At 32.5% G+C, this 23,592-nt stretch overlaps 1 protein-coding gene across 1 annotated transcript; it reads right to left on the reverse strand.

Moving 5' to 3' along the window:
- Positions 1-1,309: 1,309 nt before the first annotated feature.
- Positions 1,310-21,928, reverse strand: LOC134692265 (uncharacterized). Its single transcript, XM_063552716.1, has 8 exons — positions 21,616-21,928; positions 17,036-17,287; positions 14,709-15,152; positions 8,060-8,169; positions 6,153-7,370; positions 4,810-5,284; positions 3,228-3,297; positions 1,310-2,958 (listed from the first exon to the last, which is right to left on the reverse strand). Exons 1-8 carry the CDS (start codon positions 21,926-21,928, stop codon positions 2,868-2,870), a joined length of 2,973 nt encoding a protein of 990 aa, XP_063408786.1. The 3' UTR covers positions 1,310-2,867.
- Positions 21,929-23,592: the final 1,664 nt, after the last annotated feature.

Consider the following 23,592-nt stretch of genomic DNA (forward strand, 5'->3'; position numbering starts at 1 on the left):
GGAATCAGTTGAAAATGAAACTCATTAATCCGCTGTGACATTATATTGAAAAGTCTTTCGTAGTAGTGTAACTTTTAGCAAGAATATAGGAAATATAATCATTTTCTTTTAATTAATTATATGATTGCAATCGCGTTGTTCAAGCGTATCAAAATACCAATTTTTCATGAAATGTTCAAACACTTTTATATATCTTTTTTTTTAATTACACCCTCCTATCAAAAAATCGATATTTCAATCCTGATCTCTGTAGGTTCACATACGTCTGAAATGTTTACATACAATTTTAATTGCAAAATGCTTGGATAATTCAATGCTCATATGTTCTTCGATTGTTAGAGTTTGAGGTAAAAGTATTGTTGAGCTACATGGGATAAGAGTGCTGAGCTACTTGGGGTAAGAGTGTTGAGCGTTTGATTGGAGAACTTATTGATGAAATCTGAGTAAACGGTAGACAGGTATTTTGATCAAATTTATCATTTAACAGTTTAAAATGCAATATCAAAAGGCTAGAAATCATCAAATGCTATGGTTCATAACTTTCAACAAGAGAACATTCATTATACATCAAGATGATAATTAAACATTCATCTTATGAAAACCTGTGTGAAAATCCAAAGCCGAAAACATGTTTTCAAAACAAAATTGTTATACTATAAAGTGGATCTGGAATAATTGGAGGTAAACATGTGTTGATAAGTGTCTTTGAAAGAAAAAACATTTTAATTTAGTAAGAAAAAAAAACATGTTATATTATAATATAATGGTAATACTCAGCATCTTTTCCGGAGTAGATCCGATGTTCTATTAACTAGGTTTATATAAAGTTCAATGACACTACATTGTCATACTAAATAATTGATAGTTAATGAGATATTCTTCTCTTTTTATTTATATACTTTTCTATAAACTAAACACATGAATCTAGAATCTAATTGAGACTGATCAAACAATAGAAGTTGAGACAATTGTTTCTTCTTCTTTATCTTTGACGTTTGCCGCAATATTCAAAGTAATTGCAAATCGTAGATTCCAATTATTGTAAATTGAGTGGTACTGTCTTTACTTGAATATAACATGACATGTTTTATAAAATAAATCATACAATTTATACATCAAATAAATTCATCATAGATACATGGATTCAAATCTTGCCAGACTCACCAGTTACTCTCGAATAAAAAATATTTAAAAGGCCAAATAAAGTACGAAGTGTAGAGCATTGAGGACCGAAAATTTCTAAAAGTTTTGCTAAATACAACTAAGGTAATCTTATCCTGAGGTAAAAGAAACCTTAGTATTTCAAAAATTAGAAATTTTGTTAACAGTTAATTTATAATTATGAACATATCAATGATAACTCAAGTCAACACAGAAGTGCTAACTACTGGACTAGTGATACCCTCGTTGAAATAAATATCCACCAGCAGTGGAATCGACCCAGTCGTTGTAAAATAAACTCTTCATAGATAAATGAATTCAAATTTTATATATACGTTTGACGCGCGTTTCGTCTACAAAAGACTCATCAGTGACGCTCGAATAAAACAAAGTTTTAAAAAAGCCAAATAAAGTACGAAGTTGAAGAGCATTGAAGAACGAAAATTTCTAAAAGTTTTGCCAAATACAGCTAATGTAATCTAATCGTGAGTAAGAATAGCCTTAGTATTTCAAAAATTCAGTAAAAAACCCCAGTTAATTTACAATATGAACATATCAATGATAGCTCAAGTCAACACAAAAGTGCTAACTACTGGACTGGTGATACCCTCGGGGAAATAAATCTCCACCAGCAGTGGCATCGATCCAGTGGTTGCAAATAAACTCATCATAGATACATCAAAAGATTTCTTCAAAATTACATTTTATAACTACAACAAAATTTAACATGTGCAAATGTTAGATTATATTCTCATCATAGGTTAAGGACACGTAGATGAGCATGTCAACGTTCAGAAATGTTTGTTTGTTTGTTAAGTAAACAGGTTGTATCATGGAACAATACATATGTATTACCAATACAAAGCTCATAATTCTCAATAGACGAATACGAAAAGTGTAAATAGCTAATATTTTAATATTATTCCTAACTCGCTTAACAAAAGACATATGCAATCGACTATTTCATAATATAAATGTCTGTGAAATATTGACATTGATCCTATCGGAGAGTGGAAACAGATTCACATCATTGATTCAATTTCCATTGTTCCATTTGATGTTTGAATCTGTATTTTAAACGATTTCATACCATGGGATAGTTATGTTATCTATCTTTTTACAATGATCAATGATCTCCCCTCAAAAGATGTTTTTCTTTTATTCGACGCTATTGGGTATTTTTTTTGTGACGTCACAATAGCAAATTTAACCACAGGTTATAAAGCTAGCTATAAAACCAGAATAAATCCACCGTTTTCTGCTTAAGGAAATTCATGAAGAAAGACAACAGTAGTATACCGCGCTATGCTATAAAAAAAGGTGATAAACCATGATTGCTCCAAGAATTTATAGTTATAAAATGATACCTCATGACTTCATGTGATTAAAGCATTTCCTATTCAAGAAATTAGACAAATGTCGAAAAATTTGAATGTAAAAAGTAAAATCACAAAAATACTGAACTTAGAGGAAAATCAATATTCAAAGTCCATAATCACAGCAGCAAATCCATTCTTCAAATAATAAATTTATGTTTGCTAGCTGAATGCTATCACTAAGACAATGTAAAGAGCGAACATGTGACTTGCTCATTATGTTATATTTCAATATGGCCGTCTGAATTCAAATTTTTTGGATTTATTCCACAAGCATTGAAGTATTTTCTACTCTTACGAAAAGACTGCTATGAAAATTGATATAGAATATCAGTCAAAAAGCCAAGAAAATATTGAACGTTCTGGTTGTAAAATAATGCCCAAAACTCCAAGTCCTATCTTCCATACCCATTTCTGCCGCCTGCAATGAACAAAAAAATCACTTTTTGCGACACTCATTAAATGCTTCTAAAACATTATAACAAGTTTCAATATGCAACTTGAATGGTTCTTTCTTATTTGATATTACACTAAAAAGAGATTAAAATCCTTTTCTTTAAACTGAACTATATTAATTGTAATTGGTAATTATCTTTTTAAATTCTTTGGGTTTATTTTACAACTTGATTTTGATGTAAATCAATGCTAATAAAAATAAAGTTTTTTTGAAAAATAAAGATCATATCTTACCAGAAATTTCTTCTTTTCTTTGATGAATTTGGCTGTCGACCATGCAGCCATGCAACAAATCTAGGTACCTCTGAAAGTGTACCAGATACTTTAAATTAAGGTATATTTTATCAACAAAATATTTTTTACGATTACTTGTATTTATATACCTTTATGTAATTATTTCTTTCAGAACGACCTGTCACTCTTTTGAAGATACAAAGTTTCAATGAAATGTGGTCCTAGGTAAAAATAAAGTAAGAGAAATTATTAGCAAGCAGCCGATTTTTATTTCTAAAATCACAAAAAATGAGTTTTTAATGATTGCCAAAAAAAGGCCTTCATACGGTCTTTTATTTGATCAATCCTGACACTCCTCGAGATTTTATACGAAAAAGATATGCATTGTTTTTAAAATATAAGCTTATGATGAGAATGCAAAACGAAAGAGCAAGCGTTGAACATTTTGCAGCCTTTTAAAGTGTACATAATTTTGAATTAATGTCTTCTACTAAGTAACGGTTATAGTGATCGATAGTTAGAAATATGTTTTTGTTCTCTCCACAACTATATGACAAAAGCATGACCAATATGCATTCTGTTTATTCGCAATAGATGATGTATGCAACATACAAAATAAAAGAACAAGTCGGCTAGAAAAGTAGCTCTAATATAATTATGTACCAAATGTGTTAAAGGAGCACTAGCTGTCAAATTCATGTTTACCGATTTGACTCAATTTCTCATATCTAATTAATAACAATAACTAGAGGCTCTAAAGAGCCTGTGTCGCTCACCTTGGTCTATGTGCATATTAAACAAAGGGCACAAATGGATTCATGACAAAAATTGTATTCTGGTGATGGTGATGTGTTTGAAGTTCTTACTTTACTGAACGTTCTTGCTTCTTACAATTATATCTATAATGACCTTTGCTCGTTAGTAACAGAGAAAAATATTTGGTTAAACTGTACATGAATTTACCAAATACCCTGAAGATGATTGTGGCCAAGTTTGGATTAATTTGGCCCAGTAGTTTCAGAGGAGAAGATTTTTGTAAAAGATAACTAAGATTTACGAAAAATGGTTAAAAATTGACTATAAAGGCCAATAACTCCTTAAGGGGTCAATAGACCATTTTGATCATTTGACTTATTTGTAGTTCTTAGTTTGCTGAACATTATTGCTGTTTACAGTTTATCTCTATCTATAATAGTATTCAAGATAATGATCAAAACAGATATTGGTAATTGTGTAATTTATATGATTCTTATATCATTACGAAATATTCTTTTTTTAGCAAAACTCGGAAAGTAAGGATGTACAGATGCACATACGTACCAACATATAACGATCAAGGGTTAATGCTGTAAGGACACATTAAAGGGAAAGGACACGATTCTAACTGGTACGTATCTTCAACAACATATACTAACATGTTGTTGAAGATACACTTATATCTCAACTATGCGACATCGTGCAGATGAATAGAGTTATTTTTTATGCAACATCTAATATTTATGCGTTCCTACCTATTTCTCAACTTTAATTTTCTCTAATGAAAGTGTTTTGGTTGTAGAATTTTTCATTTCGAAAAACCTACCTTTGATTAGAACGTTTATACACGTGGCTAAATCTATCTCCCCTAATTCAGCTGTTCGTATTTTGTTTAGCCTAGCAATGTAAGATTCTCTTGGTTGTAACAAAAATTCAAACCGTTCCGTCAGCCTAGTAAGTTGTTGTATCCTTTCGTTGTATTCACTGTCAGACATTTGAAACTGACTTGAATGCTGTAGCCTATTTCTAGTCAACCGTATTCTCTCGACATCGTCTCCAGTGTTTGTTTGAATTGATTCGTTAGGCAATCGCTGACCTCCCCATCCATTAGATGGTACTCTCAGATTTTGTTCCCTTATCTTGCTATATAAATAGGTAATATCACTATCTTCTCTTGGTTTTAGTCCTACATAGTTATCATGAAGTAGCAATTCATATAAAATATCACACATCAATTCTGTCGAAATTTTTTGAATCCGTATCAAGTTCATATTTCCGTCTGTTAACTTTGATATTTTGTCCTAAAAAATTCAAAATATTCAAAGATAAGGCATTACATAATAGAATTTAATTAGTATCTTGATCCTCTATAGTTGTGATCATTAAGAAAAAATCAAATTACAGATTTTGATTTGACTCGGCATACTGCTTATCTATAAAGTATATTGTTATCCATTAAAAACTTTTTTATTTATCTATGAATAACTACAGTGTTTAAATTTACAATATAAATTAAAACCTATTGAAATATTTTCTAGAGAATTATTCGAAAAGACTTCCAAAATTTCATAAATTTGGTGCAAAATGACGGTGGGCATGGATAACATTAACAAGCTCCGTTGGAATTGGTCATGCTACTATTTGGCTTCAAATTTTAGAATACAGTAATAAAGTACTAACACCAAACATAACTGTTTTATCCATGTTTTTATTATAAAAACTGTTAAATTTAGGTTAGTATTGTCGACTATTGCAGAATAAATAGTACCGTTTTCCCTACAGCTGCTCACAACAAGAGCGATTTAACTGAAACAATTCCGGGTCACAAACCGAAAGCGAGAGAAACACATCAACTATTAGCTAAAAACCTCTAAACAGTTGCATCTATTCATGGTTAAGATTTTATATGTTAGCGATTTATAAAACAAAGCCAGACTTCGGCTACACATCAGTTGAAATATGTAATGCAGATATCTTTTTTTAATTTGTATTTAAAAGTTACCTATTTGTATAGGATATGTAATTTTAAAGTTACTCAAAATCAGGTAAGCAATGTAACAATTTTAAAATGATTTTAGATTTTCCACTGAATATAAAAGATATTTATAGATTCCCTCAGAAGGGCGACACGATAAATATTGGAATGTAAATTTCAGTTTAAGACATTACCTCTCCTCGGGTAGAGGCCCATGTTCTTCTGATGTTTTCTGTGAAATGATTGTATCCATGAACATTACAATAGAATTTTGACTCCGTGCTGACTAAGGGGTCTAGTTCGACCATGCCTTCCAGACTTATACTTTCACTAAACTGGCATTTCACTTTGAGTTTGTAGTTTTTCAAGGAGTCTAATTTGTATTTCCTTTGTATGCACGTTAAATCATCTTCAATATCAATGCGTATTCTTTGACCTGAAGAATCAGTTATTGCTGTGTTCCATCTCCAAATTTGCACTTGGATAGTATTTTGGTATTTGCAAAGGAATAACTTTTCACATCCTGTTGTATCGAGGTCAAACACGCATGCGCCTCGGTATAACGCCTTTTTAAATGATGATGAACTTTCGTTGCTTAACTTGTACGTACGAAGTAGATAAACAACAAGGTGACAAAAAAACACAGGCGGTAAAAACTGATATTCAAAACAAAGAATAGAGGTTTTTTCTTGCCCAACAAAATTATTGGTAATACTATCAAAAGCAGATGCTTTTACTATACAAGGGACACAATACTGCTTCTCATTTTCTTTTTGGCGAACGTCATTTGGCATTTCCACGACAATATCGTACTTTTCTAATAAGTGCATGATATGTTCTTGATTATGTGCTAATTCTGGGTCCTTTTGCCGGAATATTGTTTGTATCATTTTCATACCTATATATCCCGATTCTTCATATTCCTTCCAATTCAATTGTAAATTTTCTGAAATAAAGTCTTTTGCTGAAACAATACATCGGAGAGCTTTGACAAACCAGTTGGGATTGAGGATTATAAAATCAGGTACATCGTCAAAATAAATGACTGTTCCAAGATCATGGTGAAATTTCAAGAACAATTTGAGTTCACTTTCATCTGCGATAAGACAATGACTTTCGTCATTTATTTCCTTAATTGTTTGAAACGATAATATATTTTTACCCATTTTTCTATGCTGGATAAGTTTATTTTCTAAAGGGATCCATTTCAATGGCATTTCTATGCCCCAGTTTTCTTGTTGTGTTGAAATATCGTAGATGTACCTTCTGATGTTTGGAATAGTTTTACTGTAATTCCGCTCATCAGTGTTAGAAAGAAAGAAATGTCTCCGGAAATGTCCTTTTTTTTCATCCCTCTGTATTACGTTGTTTAGATCTTCCTTGTACTTTGATTTGACAGCATCTAAGTTATCCTTGAAATTAGAAAGACGGAATAGTCACGATTTTTACAAGATTAATCATAAAGCAACGATCAGACACATTAATGTATAAGAGTAGACAAATAAAAAAGATAGTATTTGCATTAGTTGTTAATGGCTTTTAACTAGCTGTCAGTAACTGCGAGTTCTTTTAATTCTGCATTTAAGGACTTTTGAATGTTTTGGATGTATAAGTATCCTGCAGCGTCCATATACAAAGTATGAAGCATCTAGGTCTTTCACTTTCTAAAATACAAAGCCGTAGACGAATCACTATCCCTATGTCAATCTTTCTGCGACAAAAACTAGATTTAGTTCACCATTTTTCACATTTAAAAATGCATGTACCAAGACAGGAATATGACAGCTGTTATCTATTCGTTTGATGTATTTGAGAACTAGATTTTGCCATTTTCTTATTGACATTCCGTTTAGAAATTTCCTTTGTTCGATTTTGTTTTGTTATTTTACTTTTTTCTATCTTAACATAAAAACGTACGGAACATTTAGTTACTTAGTTCTGTGTCTCTGATTGAGAGTTTTCTCTTGGCAATCACAACACTTTATTTAATTATCAGTTAAAATTGTATTAGTACCGACCGTGCAAAGAATGTATAGCCAGTCAAGGTCGTAAAAGCTATTTTAATAATTGTTACACTTTCTTTTTTACTAAATATACCTACTTGTATTTCATCAGTGTGTGTAGTGACAACTATAATAGGAGGGCTAAGCTCCCTGCCAGGGCATGTGTAACCAAATGTATGAATGCAACTGCTCCAATAGTCTATATATCCTGTAATTAAATAAGCATATATATATATATATATATATATATTAATCAATGGTTCAATATCAAATATCAAAATACAAAACAAGACAAAATAAGATCTGAAGGAATCATAAACATGTAAAGCAGAAAACTGGATGCTCTGACAAGGTCAAGAAGTAAGTTTTAAAAACATACAAAAGCATACCATACAAAAGTCTGGAGAAAATTTGTATGTTCGTTCTGATGTGATGGACATAAAGTGTCTTCTATATTTTCAATGAGATTGTGCGCAAGTTTATGCAGCTGTTTCAAAGATTTTGTTAGGAAAGTACATTTTAAGAAAAATATGTAGATTGTAAACTTTGTCCCTATAAATCAGCTGGTGCACCTATACATTTTGTTTAAGTATTGGTCTCTCAGCTTTTCGGCGCTCTCTTTTTGAAGCATGCAATTCATCAGTATATCACTGTGTGTTAAGTCCTAGCAATTGTCATTAGTTTGTAATTGAATATGTTTATCGATGACAGTTTGAACTTCAAAATTATATACTTTCACAGGTTCATCTGATGATCCTTGCAAATAACATAGAACGGTGGAATTATTCAAGCCAGTGATGAGATATTTGACTACTATATCGCTGTATATTCGAAATGCCACTGGTTTTTTTTACTCTACCTGTTGGAACGATATTTCTGGCTTGTGTTTCTATCATGTTCTCCTTGATAGAGGGTTTCTGTTAACAGGGAAGCTATTAAAACAAGTTCAAGTTGATGAATTTCTCTTATTTTACTGACGCAATAACGAGATGGGTGACTGTTATGGAATATACGTTTCACATATTACAACGTGTGTGTTCCAATCGTTGAAGCTACAATCATGAAACTTTTCCCAGTCCTACTGAATTAGTCTTAGGACTACCAGGATGTGAACTCAAACTCACGACGGGTGCCAAATGTAGAGTAGAGTCTGTTCAACCTTCTGGAGCACTTTTGATTGCCACCAGTTTATGGTTTGGATATTGTTCAGTCTTTAGTTTTATATTTAGTGTTCTGTGTTCGGTATGAGGACCCCGATTTTATTGTATTTCTGCAAAACCGATTAGTTAAATATGTCGGCGTCACAACTTTAGCTATCATCGGTATGCTGATTCTGAAACCAAGATAAACAAGAACTGATATGTATACTAAATAATGTGTGAATGAATTATTGTCATCTGTCATTTGATGGATTAATAGTTAACGATGCAACTGTGATAAAAAATCTTGGTATATATTTTGACAGGATATTAAGCATGGAAAAGCAGTGAAAAGCCGTAGCAAAGTCATGCATCTCCAAATTCACCACATTGGTCAAATTCGGCATTATATCACCGATGATGCCTGTTAAACTTTAGTGTGAACTACGGAAACCCTCTGCTATATGATGTAAATGCTAGTTTAGTCAAAATGTTTCAGCGAGTACAGAATACGTAATATAGGCATGTTTCACGTTTCACGTACCACGAACACCATCATATAACACCAGTTCCTGAGTCACTTTATTGAATCCCGGTGCAGTACCGAATAAAAAAAACTGCTTTTGTATACTTTCAAAATTATAAATGGCCTAGCGCCTGTCTCTCTTGAGGAACCCATAAGCGCCTATCGACCATTAAGTTCTCTTAGAAAAATGCAATGCGACTAATACATCTTTGTATACACACTTAAATCTACACAGGAAAACGTTCTGACAAAGTAGCCTCTGAAACATTCTTTCTAGCTAGTCAAGAAGTGAACAAGCAAATGAACTTTCAATAAAAAAATGAAAACCTATCCTTTTAGACTCGCTTTCGGTGATTATATTTAACTTTTTTTATACTGACAGTGACTTTTTATCTTTGTTCTTTTCGTTTTAGTATAATTATGTCCTTTTTATACGTGTTCAAAATTTTATTTCATTCTGCTTATTGCATTGATTGTTTTAATGTCTAACACTTCTTTTAACTGCATTGAGTGCTTTATGTTCAGCGCTTATTTTAATTAGATAATGTGCTATTTAAATATTGTAAAAAATAATATAGAATACTTCGTTTACAGCCGTTGCTGGAATATAACTACATAGAAATGGAAATTCACAATATTGAGGCTTAAATTATCTTTTCTATTTGTAAAGTTTCGTTTTCATTGTCAATTTCAAAATGTTAGTCCAGATATGAGGCAGACTTAATTGTATTTGTTGTATCCTTTATCTCTGGTTCAATGGGATAGATGCCTTCAACATAGTCACCAAATTTTTAATTATTAAGAGCAAAAACCTCATCGATATAGCATAAAATTAGCCTGTAGAATACAATGATTTAAAACAATGATATCAGAATTTAATACACCAAGAATGACACTGTCTTTATTCAAAAACAAAAAAAAATTTACTCCAAAAAACTAAATACTACCAATTAAAAAATTCTCTCTATTTCTGTAAATGCCAAAAAATGTATGTTAAATGATACTGCTAAAGTTTTTTCTTTCTTTCTAAGGAATTCTCGCATAAATTTAGTCTCATCTTAAAAAAGGAACGAGCCGATAAGAAGAATAGGAAAATTGTTGACAATGGAAGCGCCGACTAACAAATATATTGTCAAGAAATCTAGCATCTTGATATATATTTAGTTTCAGAAATTTTTTGTTTGAATCAGAGTCATTTTTTACAAAGTCTGATTCGTCCCTTTCTAAGAAAAGATACTTGTATCAACGTTAATGTTTAAGAACAAAGACCAACTCTTTCAATTTGTCGTTTAGTTTAAAATGGGGAATGTTTGTGTAAAGGGTTGAAAAGTCAATGTTTTGAAACTATTATTAGAGTCTTAGATATAATATATTTACTCTAAAATATCTTCAATATCTACATCTAATTAACACCACCTCTACAATAGGTAGTTTCACAGGAACTATGAAGCTCATGCTTAATTCTTGATAAAATTTATGTTCTTTATGATTTAATTAAGAATGAGGTTTCGAGTAGCACATTGAAGACCCAAATATTTAATGTTGTTTGTAAAAACTAATGAATAAATATTGTTCCACTTTTCGTCACTAATTTCTACATTAAATTTCTTTCTTATTTTGTTGTGAAATAGGAGAAACACTTCCCCGATCGATAAAAAGTGAATATATATCTTTAGCGAATAATTTACTGATAGGCATTTTGTTTATTCTCATGCTCAAAACTGAATCCAAATAGGTTGCTATTTGGTGACATGTGTTGTTGTCATATCAAATCTTTCCAGTCACGTGGTATAGCAAGTTTAATATATGGAATGTCTACAAAAGTAACATCGAGGTTGTATTTTTTGTTTACAGCGTCACAAGACAAAAAATCGCCTTTATGATCTACAATATTATTGATGAACTTTATGCCTTTATACTCGTTCTGTCAACTTTGATAAACGCATTGAACCAGATAAATTCTTTTCTAACATGAAATGTATTTAACGGGATGAAAATACCCTTGAAACGTTTCCAGGCAGATAACACTTCTGTATAATAAATACATACTTCATATTAAATTGTTCTGAGCTAGGTTTGTACATTACTGTTCTCATCTTTTGTTAGATTTATAAAGGATCATGAACAAAATCTGATGGTTACTAAGTTTTCTGGTATTTAACCCCAAATAAGACGCAATAAAATGCTTCCTAAGCACAGGCTTATACGACTGCAGAGGTTTATAAACCCTTAACAGTTGGGGCAAATTTTGACACAATATTCAAGCTTGATACCGTTTGAATTTTGAATTGTGATAAGATTTGACCGAGATATGAGAATTTTTGTGTCATTTGATCTCTTGTAAAGATTTTCGCAATGACAGTTATGCCACATCTTCTATTTTATATGTAGATTTTTGACACAAAATATCTTTGGTCAAATATATTAAAAATATATTGCGCAATACTGTGCCTTTAAAGAATTCTTACTGAAACTTTGACTTTTCTACCCTTTCTACAAGTATTCAAAATTCCAAACTAATTGATAGATTTGATATTGCTTTGATTCATTAAAAAGAATTACCAAAGAAGATACAAATATCTTGTCTTAGGAAGGGATAAATTCTACTTTGTAAAGGATCACTCTGATTCAAACAAAAAAATCATTACCAAGATGCGTGATTTCTTGATTGACAACATATTTGTTACGTTCGGAGGACGTATTTTTCAACAAACCAACGGCATTCCAATAGGAACGAATTGTGCCCCTCTTCTTGCCGACTTGTTTCTTTATAATTATGAGGCTGACTCTACTTTCCGCTATATAGATGATATTCTTTCACTAAATAATTCAAAATTTGGTGACTATGTCGAACGCATCTTTTTCCTTTAAAAATGCCCTGTACCAAGTCAGAAATATGGCCATTGTTGTATTATAGTTCGTTTCGATGTGTATTACATTATAACTTTGTGTCGTTTGTTTTCTCTTATTTTTTTTAATTCACTTTTGCGATAAGACGTGTCACGGTACTTGTCTATCCCAAATTCATGTTTTTGGTTTTGATGTTATATATATGTTATATTTGTTATTTTCGTGGGATTTTGTCTATGTTTGTTACATTTTAGTGTTATGCGTTTCTCTCGGTTTTGGTTTGTTACCCCGATTTTGATTTTTGTCCATGGATTTATGATTTTTGAAGAGCGGTATACTACTGTTGCCTATATTTATTTCTTTGAACTAAAAATAGAGGATACAACAGATTTAGTTAAGCCGGTCTTATATCTTGACTTACATCTCGAAATTGACACGCGGGTCGATTAAAAAAATCTGTACGACACCATCGATGATTTCAGCTTTCCAATTGTGAACTTTCCAGTTCTAAGTAGCAACATTTCAGTAGCACCTGCATACGGTGTATTATATATATATCTCCCAATTGATACAATATTCGCGTGCTTGTATTTCCTATCATGACTTTCTTGATACAGGGTTGTTGCTCACAAGGAAGCTATAAAGTCAAGAGTTCCAAATGGTGAAGTTGAAATCATCTCTTTGTAAATTTTACGGACGCCATTACGAGTTGGTTGACCCTTATGGAATAACCGTATCACAAATGATATCAGATATGTTCCTTACGTCGTTACTACAATCCCCTTCCCTTTTCCAAAGGTGACCTACCGAATTAGACTATTTACCGGATTTGTTATCTCATAAGCAACACGACGGGAGCCACATGAGGACCAGGATCTGCTTACCCTTTCGGAGCACCGGAGATCACCCCTAGTTTTTTTTGTGGGGTTCGTGTTGTTTATTCTTTAGTTTTCTATGTTATGTCATGTGTGCTATTGTTTGTCTGTTTGTCCTTTTCATTTTAAGTTCATGGCGTTGTCAGCTTATTTTCGATTTAGGAATTGACTGTCCCTCTGATATCTTCCGTCCCTCTTTTGAAAAAAGTTTGAAATTTTGAAAATTTTGAAAAAAAAATATCCACCACTTAAAAGAATTGGAACCTCTCCCAAACTTTTGGATCCCAACCTCCTTGGAGCAATTACCCCCAAACTCAATCCCAGCTTTCTCTATGTAGGATGGAACCTTGTGGTACAATGTCAGAGAGATCCATTTACATAGCATACGTTATTGTCAAGAACAAAAAAAATATGTTTGTTTTTGGCCCCTTTTTGTGCCCCTGATTCCTAACCGATGGGTACCATAACCTCTATAATCAATCTTAAGTTGTTTTTTGTGTTATACAACCTTTTTGTAAAATTTCATAGAAATTCATTCACTTAAACTAAAGTAATTGTCCAGAAACCAATTGCGTCTCCCGAAGACGACGACGACGACATTATGGCCTTATACTGTGGATTCATTATTTTTCGTTGGATACCAATTTTCGTGGATTTCGTGGGTACAGGTGAACCACGAAATTTAATGTTCAACGAATGACATATTCTTTATAGGTTTGTATGCAGACTTTGCCAAAACCACGAAATTTAATATCAACGAACATATGATTTTTCCTCTATCCACGAAAATTGGTACCCACGAAAATAAATGAGTCCACAGTAGTATGTTTGCGGTCGTATAATTATTTAGCCTCATCGCCCGGTCCGTACGAAGGTTTCTACATGTTGAACAGGATTTGTTTACATGTTCGAAGCAACTTAGATTACACCTGGAATTTTGTAATATAATCGCTGCCACCTTCATACAGAATACCGATTGATTAAAAAGTCCTTTTGACAGTTGGACACATATTTCATCTTTTATTGTACAGATTTTTTTTTAATTTTGCGCGAATAAAATAGAAAATTCGGAATCAAAGAAATGTCTGTTCTTTTTTGCACTGTTGTATGCAACTGATTGTAAGTCTTCGTCGAGTAATATCATGTCCAAACATTACAACCTTGTATAGAGGACAATTTACCATAGCATTCATGTCAGGCTCTTTATAGCTTAGATTTTATGTTTCAAATAAGATACACGTGTGAACAAATGAAAGTAAAGAAAAAGGAATCCTAAAGATGTTTTGGTACAAAAGGATTCAAAGGTTCAATTAAATTGTAAAACAACTTGTTTTTGTATATTTACTAATTTTTATACCTGCAACATTTTCCATTGGCTGTTCCAATACATCGATCAACTGCCCACTTAAATTTCTTCTTGAGATATCCCCTATTTTCTTTTTAATATCTGTTACGAGCAAAACGATGCATGTACGTGAAAGGAACAGTTGATGTGTTGGATAATACTCTGTATGTCCTGCGAAATCCCAAAATGAAACACAAGCTAGACGTCTGTTATAAGGCTCGACAACATTAACCTGCGAAAGACTCTCTTGCCAATGCAAATCGTTTCCAGTTCTTGATACCGCTTCTGCAGAAGGTGGCCTGTTGTTTAATATATCTGCTTTTGTCACTTTGCAGATAGTTTGAGTATCTGAGTTTGAGGTTTCTTTTCTTCTGTACAATACTTCCTCAGAATTAATGTTAGGCTGAACATTTTTAAGCTTTTGTCCAAGACGTGTTATTCCACTGAAATGACCTTCTGAAAAACAATATAAAAAAATTAACTACATAATAAAATTATCAAAGATACGGTTTAAAATTGTGCATTCAAGAAGCGTGTTTCATTTTGAAAAAAACTCACTAGTGACGTTCGAACCACAATAGATTAAAAAGGCCTAATTAAAGAGAAATGAAGAAATAAAATTCCTAAAGATTTTACTAAATTCGTGCAGTTAGGGTAGGAAGTTGAAGTGTTTTGAAAAATGTTCTAATATTTTCTTCGTTATATAGTCAAGATTCACTGTTATTTAATATAATATATAATATAAATATACCGCTGCAAATGTTTGCACCTGTCCTAAGTCAGGAATCTGATGTACAGTAGTTGTCGTTTGTTTATGTAATATATACGTGTTTCTCGTTTCTCGTTTTGTTTATATAGATTAGACCGTTGGTTTTCCCGTTTGAATGGTTTTACACTAGTAATTTTGGGGCCCTTTATAGCTTGTTGTTCGGTGTCAGCCAAGGCTCCGTGTTGAAGGCCGTACTTTAACCTATAATGGTTTAATTTTTAAATTGTTATTTGGATGGAGAGTTGTCTCATTGGCACTCACACCACATCTTCCTATATCTATCTACTAACTCCTAAGGCAATTCTCTTGATAAAAATTGGCAAAGTTGAACAGTTTTAAAAATATTTTAATCTGTATTATTACCTACACAAGCAAACTGTTGATTTGAAATCTTTATTACGAAAAGAGTTACTTTTATATTGTTTCTACTTTACCACTTCATGCACTGAACATTTGCCTGACATAACACATGTCATATTTGTAAGATATAAATCAACTAAGTCTTCAACCGTCCTTCATTAGAAGAATAATACAAGGAGGTGGCGACCGCCGCCCCATTATCATTTCCCAAGTTTCTTCTTCTGCATGTCAAATTCTACAAGAGGGGCATGCCAGGTCATTAGTCGAAAAATATAGACAACACCATGGCTAAAAATAAGAAGACATACAGACAAATAATAGTAAACAACACAAAGCATAGAAAACTACAGACTGAGCAACATGAACCCCATCAAAATATTGGGATGATTTCAGGACCGCTTTGTCTCGCTTTTTCGTTTAAAGTCGACGGCTCAACAACTAGAGGCTCTAAAGAGCCTATGTCGCTCACCTTGGTCTATGTGAATATTAAACAAAGGAAGCAGATGGATTTATGACAAAATTGTGTTTTGGTGATAGTAATGTGTTTGTACATCTTACTTTAATGAACATTCTTGCTGCTTACAAGTATCTCTATCTATAATGAACTTGGCCCAGTAGTTTCAGTGGAAAATATTAGTTAAAATTTACAAATTTTTTGAAAACTGTTAAAAATTGACTATAAAGGACAATTACTCCTTAGGCGGTCAATTGAACATTTCGATCATGTTAACTTATTTGTAAACCTTACTTTGCTGAACATTATTGATGTTTACAGTTTATCTCTATCTATAATAGTATTTAAGATAATAAGAAACAAAAAAGGCTAAATTTCCTTAAAATTACGAATTCAGGGGCAGCTACCCAATAACGGGTTGTCGGATTCATCTGACAATTTCAGAGCAGATAGATCTTGACCTAATAAACAATTTTACACCCTGTCAGATTTGCTCTAAATGCTTTTGTTTTTGAGTTATAAGCCAAAAACTGCATTTTACCCCTATGTTCTATTTTTAGCCATGGCGTCAATCTTGGTTGGTTGGCTGGGTCACCAGACACATTTTTTAAACTAAATACCCCAATGATGATTGTGGCCAAATTTTGTTTAATTTGGCCCAGCAGTTTCAGAGAAGAAGATTTTTGTAAAAGTTTACGACGACGGACGACGGACCAGGTGAGCTAAACACGTAAGGATATATAAAGGAGTAAATACCTTTGACAAAACACCATTCTGCTGTATCCAAATCAACTCCACAAGCATTAACCTGTATATCCAAGCAATCCGTTGACACAACATCTTTTATTCCTTTATCTAACAGCCTGTGGACCAAACAACTTTTGCCAGCCCCCTGTTCTCCTACAACAACAACTCGTACATAATGTCTTTTCTCCTTTTCTGTTTCAACCAATTGCCTAAAGTGCTCGATCTCGTTTATACTGAAATCCAGGAAATAGTTGTTCGACCCTGAAAAAAAAAAAAACTAGTGATAAAGCGACATTTTAGGATCAAAGAGTTCTCAGAACTGATCCTTGATACTAGTTAAGAAATTTACCGTTGTGTTGATATTGCTGTTTAAGACAATAAAAATGACAAACTAAAACAAACAAAAATCAGAAATAATCATTATTAGTATGTTTATTTTAATCCTGTTAGACACATACAATTGAAATCAGCAGTATTTGTAAGATCATAGTTATTGTAAATCGCATGATACGCTATGTCTTAAATATATCTAATTGGATGTCAATGAAATAACAACTCAGCAAAACAAATCGTCAAATATATATTAAGTTTTGTATTAAGTTATCGGTAAACATTTAAAATTGGTCAGTATTATCCAAATATAGTCTTTGTACATATCAATACGAGGACACATGTAAACAACAACAAAAAGAATATCGAACTGAAAGAAAAGTTCCCTAAACAATTGGCAAAAATCAAGAGCTCAAACTCATCAACCGAATGTTAAAAATTAAAATCACAAAAATACTGAACTCCGAGGAAAATTCAAAAAGGAATTTCCTTAATCAAATGGCAAAATTAAAAGCTTAAACACATCAAACGAATGGATTACAAATCTCATATTACTGACTTGGTACAGAGGTTTTATAGCTAGTTTATCCTCTCAATTTTTGACAATTGCATGATATTCCATTATATTGACAACTATGCGTGAACAAACAAACAGAAATAATACTAGTAGGTAGATAAAACTGTCAAATACACAGCAGTCAACATTGTGTTATAATCTTAATCACTAAAAAAACAAACAAATATGTAACAACTTCATAATCCTGACTTGGTACGTATATTTCCTTATGTAGATGATGGCAGATCTAACCTGTTTTTGAACTAGCTAAACATGTACCTTATATGACAGTAGCATACAATTTCATTGTAATTACGCCAATCTGTGAACAAAACAAACAGTCATAATAGTTAAACATGTCATACAAGGGGCGCAGTAGTCTACATTGAGTTACAATACCAATCACTATATATACAAAAACACCAAATATGTCAACAAATAAAAGAAAATGACATATTGACACAGCACAGAGAAGTTCCTGTCAGCCTCATATGAATGAAGGAACAAGTCGGCAAAGTTTGTTCCAATTGGAATGTCGATAGTTTGTTGAAACACACGTCCTTTAAACATAACACTATGTTGTCAATCAGGAAATCAAGCGTCTTGATAATGTAAATTTCAGAGAATTCTGTATGATTTAGCACTCCCTAAAACAAGATACTTGTCTCAACGTTGGCTATTCTTGTTTTCTGAAACAAAGCAGGTCTTACGCTTTCAGTTTGTCGTTTAGATTATAATTGGGAGGACTAGTGTAAAGTTCAGAAAGTCTAATATTTTAATAATAAGAGGCGGGAGATACCTCTGAAAGGGAACGAAGTCTGTATCTATTTTTTTAAAAATAATTCTGACATATTTAATATTAAAAAGAAACGGAAGTATCGTTACGTTTCTGCTTGTGAAAGTTTCGTCCCCGAAGGTATCACTACCCCAGTAGTCAGTATTTGGCACAACTTTATTTGGAATTTTGGTCCTAAATGCTCTTCAATTTGCACTTGTTTGGTTTTATAACTTTTTTGATGCGAGCGTCACTGATGCGTCTAATGTAGACGAAACGCGCGTCTGGCGTATTTAATTATAATATTTGTACCTTTGGTAACTAATTCCATTGTTGGTCCTGTTTTTAGATTTACCAAAAGTCTCATGACAAATGAGACCGGAAGAAAGATGGATAATTCTGCGCAAATGCGGTTAGATATACAAACGGCCCCAAGAAACTTGTATCCCTCACCGGATATTTTTTTATTTGCAATTGATGCATAAAATAGTGCAACCAATAATAGACGCATCATAGATACCAAGACTAAATACAGCTAAGGTAATCTATGCTTGAGGTAGAAAAGCCTTAGTATTTCAAAAATTCAAAATTTTGTAAACAGTTAATTAATAAATATAACCATATCAATGATAATTCATGTCAGCACAAAAGTGCTGACTACTGGGCTGGTGATATCCTCGGGGAAATTAATCTCTAACAGCAGTGGCATCGACCCAGAGGTAGTAAATAAACTCATCATAGATACCAGGACTAAACTTTGTATATACGCCAGACGCGTTTCGTCTACAAAAGACTCATCAGTGACGCTCGAATCCAGAAAAATTAAAGGCCAAAATAAAGTACGAAGTTGAAGAGAATTTAGGACCAAAATTCCGAAACGTTTTGCCAAAAACATCTAAGGTAATCTATGCCTGAGGTAGAAAAGCCTTAGTATTTCAAAAATTCAAAATTTTTTAAACAGTTAATTTATAAATATAACCATATCAATGATAATTCATGTCAGCATAAAAGTGCTGACTACTGGGCTGGTGATATCCTCGGGGAAAGTAATCTCCAACAGCAGTGGCATCGACCCAGAGGTAGTAAATAAACTCATCATAGATACCAGGACTAAACTTTGTATATACGCCAGACGCGCGTTTCGTCTACAAAAGACTCATCAGTGACTCTCGAATCCAAAAAAATAAAAAAGGCCAAAATAAAGTACGAAGTAGAAGAAAATTTAGGACCAAAGTTCCGAAACGTTTTGCCAAATACAGCTAAGGTAATATATGCCTGAGGTAGAAAAGCCTTAGTATTTCAAAAATTCAAAATTTGTAAACAGTTAATTTATAAATATAACCATATCAATGATAATTCATGTCAGCACAAAAGTGCTGACTACTGGGCTGGTGATACCCTCGGGGAAAGTAATCTACAACAGCAGTGGCATTGACCCAGAGGTAGTAAATAAACTCATCATAGATACCAGGAATAAACTTTTGATATACGCCAGACGCGCGTTTCGTCTACAAAAGACTCATCAGTGACGCTCGAATCCAAAAAATTGTAAAGGCCAAAATAAAGTACGAAGTTGAAGAGAATTTAAGACCAAAATTCCGAAACGTTTTGCCAAAAACATCTAAGGTAATCTATGCCTGAGGTAGAAAAGCCTTAGTATTTCAAAAATTCTAAATTTTGTAAACAGTTAATTTATAAATATAACCATATCAATGATAATTCATGTCAGCACAAAAGTGCTGACTACTGGGCTGGTGATATCCTCGGGGAAAGTAATCTACAACAGCAGTGGCATTGACCCAGAGGTAGTAAATAAACTCATCATAGATACCAGGAATAAACTTTGTATATACGCCAGACGCGCGTTTCGTCTACAAAAGACTCATCAGTGACGCTCGAATCCAAAAAAAATAAAAAGGCCAAAATAAAGAACGAAGTTGAAGAGAATTTAGGACCAAAATTCCGAAACGTTTTGCCAAAAACATGTAAGGTAATCTATGCCTGAGGTAGAAAAGCCTTAGTATTTCATAAAATCTAAATTTTGTAAACAGTTAATATATAAATATAACCATATCAATGATAATTCATGTCAGCACAAAAGTGCTGACTACTGGGCTAGTGATACCCTCGGGGAAAGTAATCTTCAACAGCAGTGGCAGTAAATAAACTCATCATGTACTTTTGCTTTAGTTTCAGAGTATAATCCAAAAACTTCATTTTACCCTTATATTATATTTCTAACAATGTCGACCATGTTGGTAGGCAGGCGGGGTAATCGGACACATTTTTAAACTAAATGCCCTTATAATGATTGTGGCAATTTTTTTTTTATCTCAGTAGTTTCAGAAAAGAAGATTATTGTAAAAGATTACAATTTTTTTTTATAAAGGGCAATAACTCCTTAAGGGAAAAAGAAAAGGATACAAAATTTCAAATGTGGCTCCTAAAACTTAAGACCAATAAAAAAGTCAATGACAAAAAAGAAAACGGAACGAAAAACAAAACGAAACTCAACCAAAACAAAACCTTAACAAAAACATCACCTAAAACTGAAGGTTCTGTTCATTATGTAAGCAGCTCTTGTTATATACATGTAATGTCATCTAGACATGATAATTAATGTTATTATATCATTGATAGTTTTGAAATATATTCTTTCAAACATTTCTACTAGCATAAATGTTTCTCTTCTTCGTTTAGTTTTTTGTAATGTGACATTAAAATAAAATCGTTTACCTCTTTGGTCATTGATAGCTCTTGCCAATCGACCAATCCATTTTTCAGGAGGACTAGTTGCAGGAAGGTAGATATGTCTTTTCATTGCAACAGAAAGGTCACATTCATCAAGTTTTAAGATTATTGGCTTATAGCCTCCTTCTTGTATGGATAAAGTTTCTGCAATGGTGAACTCAAACTAGCACCATTTACTTGCTCGGAACCCTTTCGATACCAACAACACAACTTTAACCGATCGTTCAATATTTTGGATGATATTATTGATAACAAGTTCTCCAGGAATAAAGTCTCTTTCGTGGAGGCAGCATTTGAAACCTTGTAATCGTAGCATTCTGTCGATATTCAGCGCAGTGTCACGATCTGGTTCAACAGTATTGTACGCTATGAAAATATGGTATTCTTTTCCTACTGGTAAAGTAAAAGGAACTATAGAGGGGAAATCAATGGTTTCCTCTGGTGTATCAAAGTAGACGCTATAGTTCACATTCCCGTTTTCTTCAGTCATCCTGAATTTTTACTGGAAAAGAAAATACAATGTATTCATTAATTTTAAAATTTTGTTTATGAATAAAATATACGTCAAAACATTATATATACACAAGCTCTTAATCACCCGAATCTAGACAATGCGATTCCAAAACGGACACATGAAAATGTGAATTCATATAAAAGTTTCACTTCTTACAGTGGGGAAAAATGCGATGGGTTAATACTACTTAATGACAACTAAACTTTATTCAAATTTAAGTAAGGTACGTAACGAAAAGTCCAATGAAACTAGAGTTCAGGAAAAAGAAGTAGTTCTTTTATATCTAAATTTAAGACAACAAAACAATGCGAGAGATTTAAAATAATAGAATAAGTAAGTCCAAAGAATTTTAATCATATAAAAGGAATACAGCATCAGAGAATGATTGTAACAACTGATACTGAATTTTTTTTCTTCTGACACAGATATAATACAATTTTAAAGATTGTTTTGTCCTTTTTTAACTAGAGTTATTCATGTTTTAACTAGTTAAGAACTTTAAACAAAGTGTTGGGCTGTCTTTCTAATCTAATTTTCATCATGTTTTCGGAAACAAAAATTTTTACTTGTTCTTTTAATATATTACACATAAACAAGGAGTTATATTACCAATTGCAAGACTCTTGTTCAGTTTCTGTTTCATATATGTGATGTACAAAACTTATTCGCATGCTTATGAAATTTCAAAAATACAAATAAAAACTCACACAAAAAATTACCTATTATTATTTACATATTATAAATCGTTTCTGTACATGCTGATGTTAAAAAGTATTTTTTGAGTTTATAACATTAATAGAATCGATAACATTGATATGAGTATTAAAGAATTGATAACATCGTTGATATGAGTATTATAGAATTGATAACATAGATATGAGAATTATAGAAATGATAAAATTAATATGAGTATTATAAAATTATAACTTGTGACAAAAGAGTAATGAAGGTGAAAATATTGACGACAACACTGTTCCCAGCGAAAACGAATAACATTTTCTCATTTACCTGAACGAACTTCTATACATATTCGATGCACATTTAAAAGATTTATTAATGTTATAATGAAAAGCAGTATAACCTTTTCAAATCAGTCGGAAAGCTGACCCCGGTTTGACACCTTGTCCTAAAGCAACCACCATGTGGAGGAAAGGTCCGCTGATGCAGGATCGGAGGTATCATGCAAAAAGTGCCCCTATGCGTAGTAATAATATGATCCAAAAATAGAATAAAATTAAAAATAACATTATTCTACTTTCTATTTACATTATTACAGATCATTGAAAAATAAAAGATACACGCATATCGTGTATGAGTACGCTGTAATACACTAATTTCCTCATTTAAATGTAGGACTTCATAGACGTTGTGGTGTTTATGCGATGTACTTGTGTGGGTGACCTGAGTTAACTTGAGTTGCATGGTTTATATTTCGGATTTTTTTGGGTGCCCTAAGGTACCCCTGTAATTAAAGAATAACAGATACAATGAAAGGGTATATATATACAGCTCGTCTAAACATCAACCCAACAATGTTAGATCTGTAAATTTGCTTTCGCAAATTTTTGGTTCTTCCCTCGCCGGGATTCGAACCCATGCTACTGTGATATCGTGACACCAAATCGCCTGCACTGCAGCCG

The sequence above is a fragment of the Mytilus trossulus genome, chromosome 12 (genome assembly GCF_036588685.1).
Source record: "Mytilus trossulus isolate FHL-02 chromosome 12, PNRI_Mtr1.1.1.hap1, whole genome shotgun sequence".
Taxonomy (NCBI): Eukaryota; Metazoa; Mollusca; class Bivalvia; order Mytilida; family Mytilidae; genus Mytilus; species Mytilus trossulus.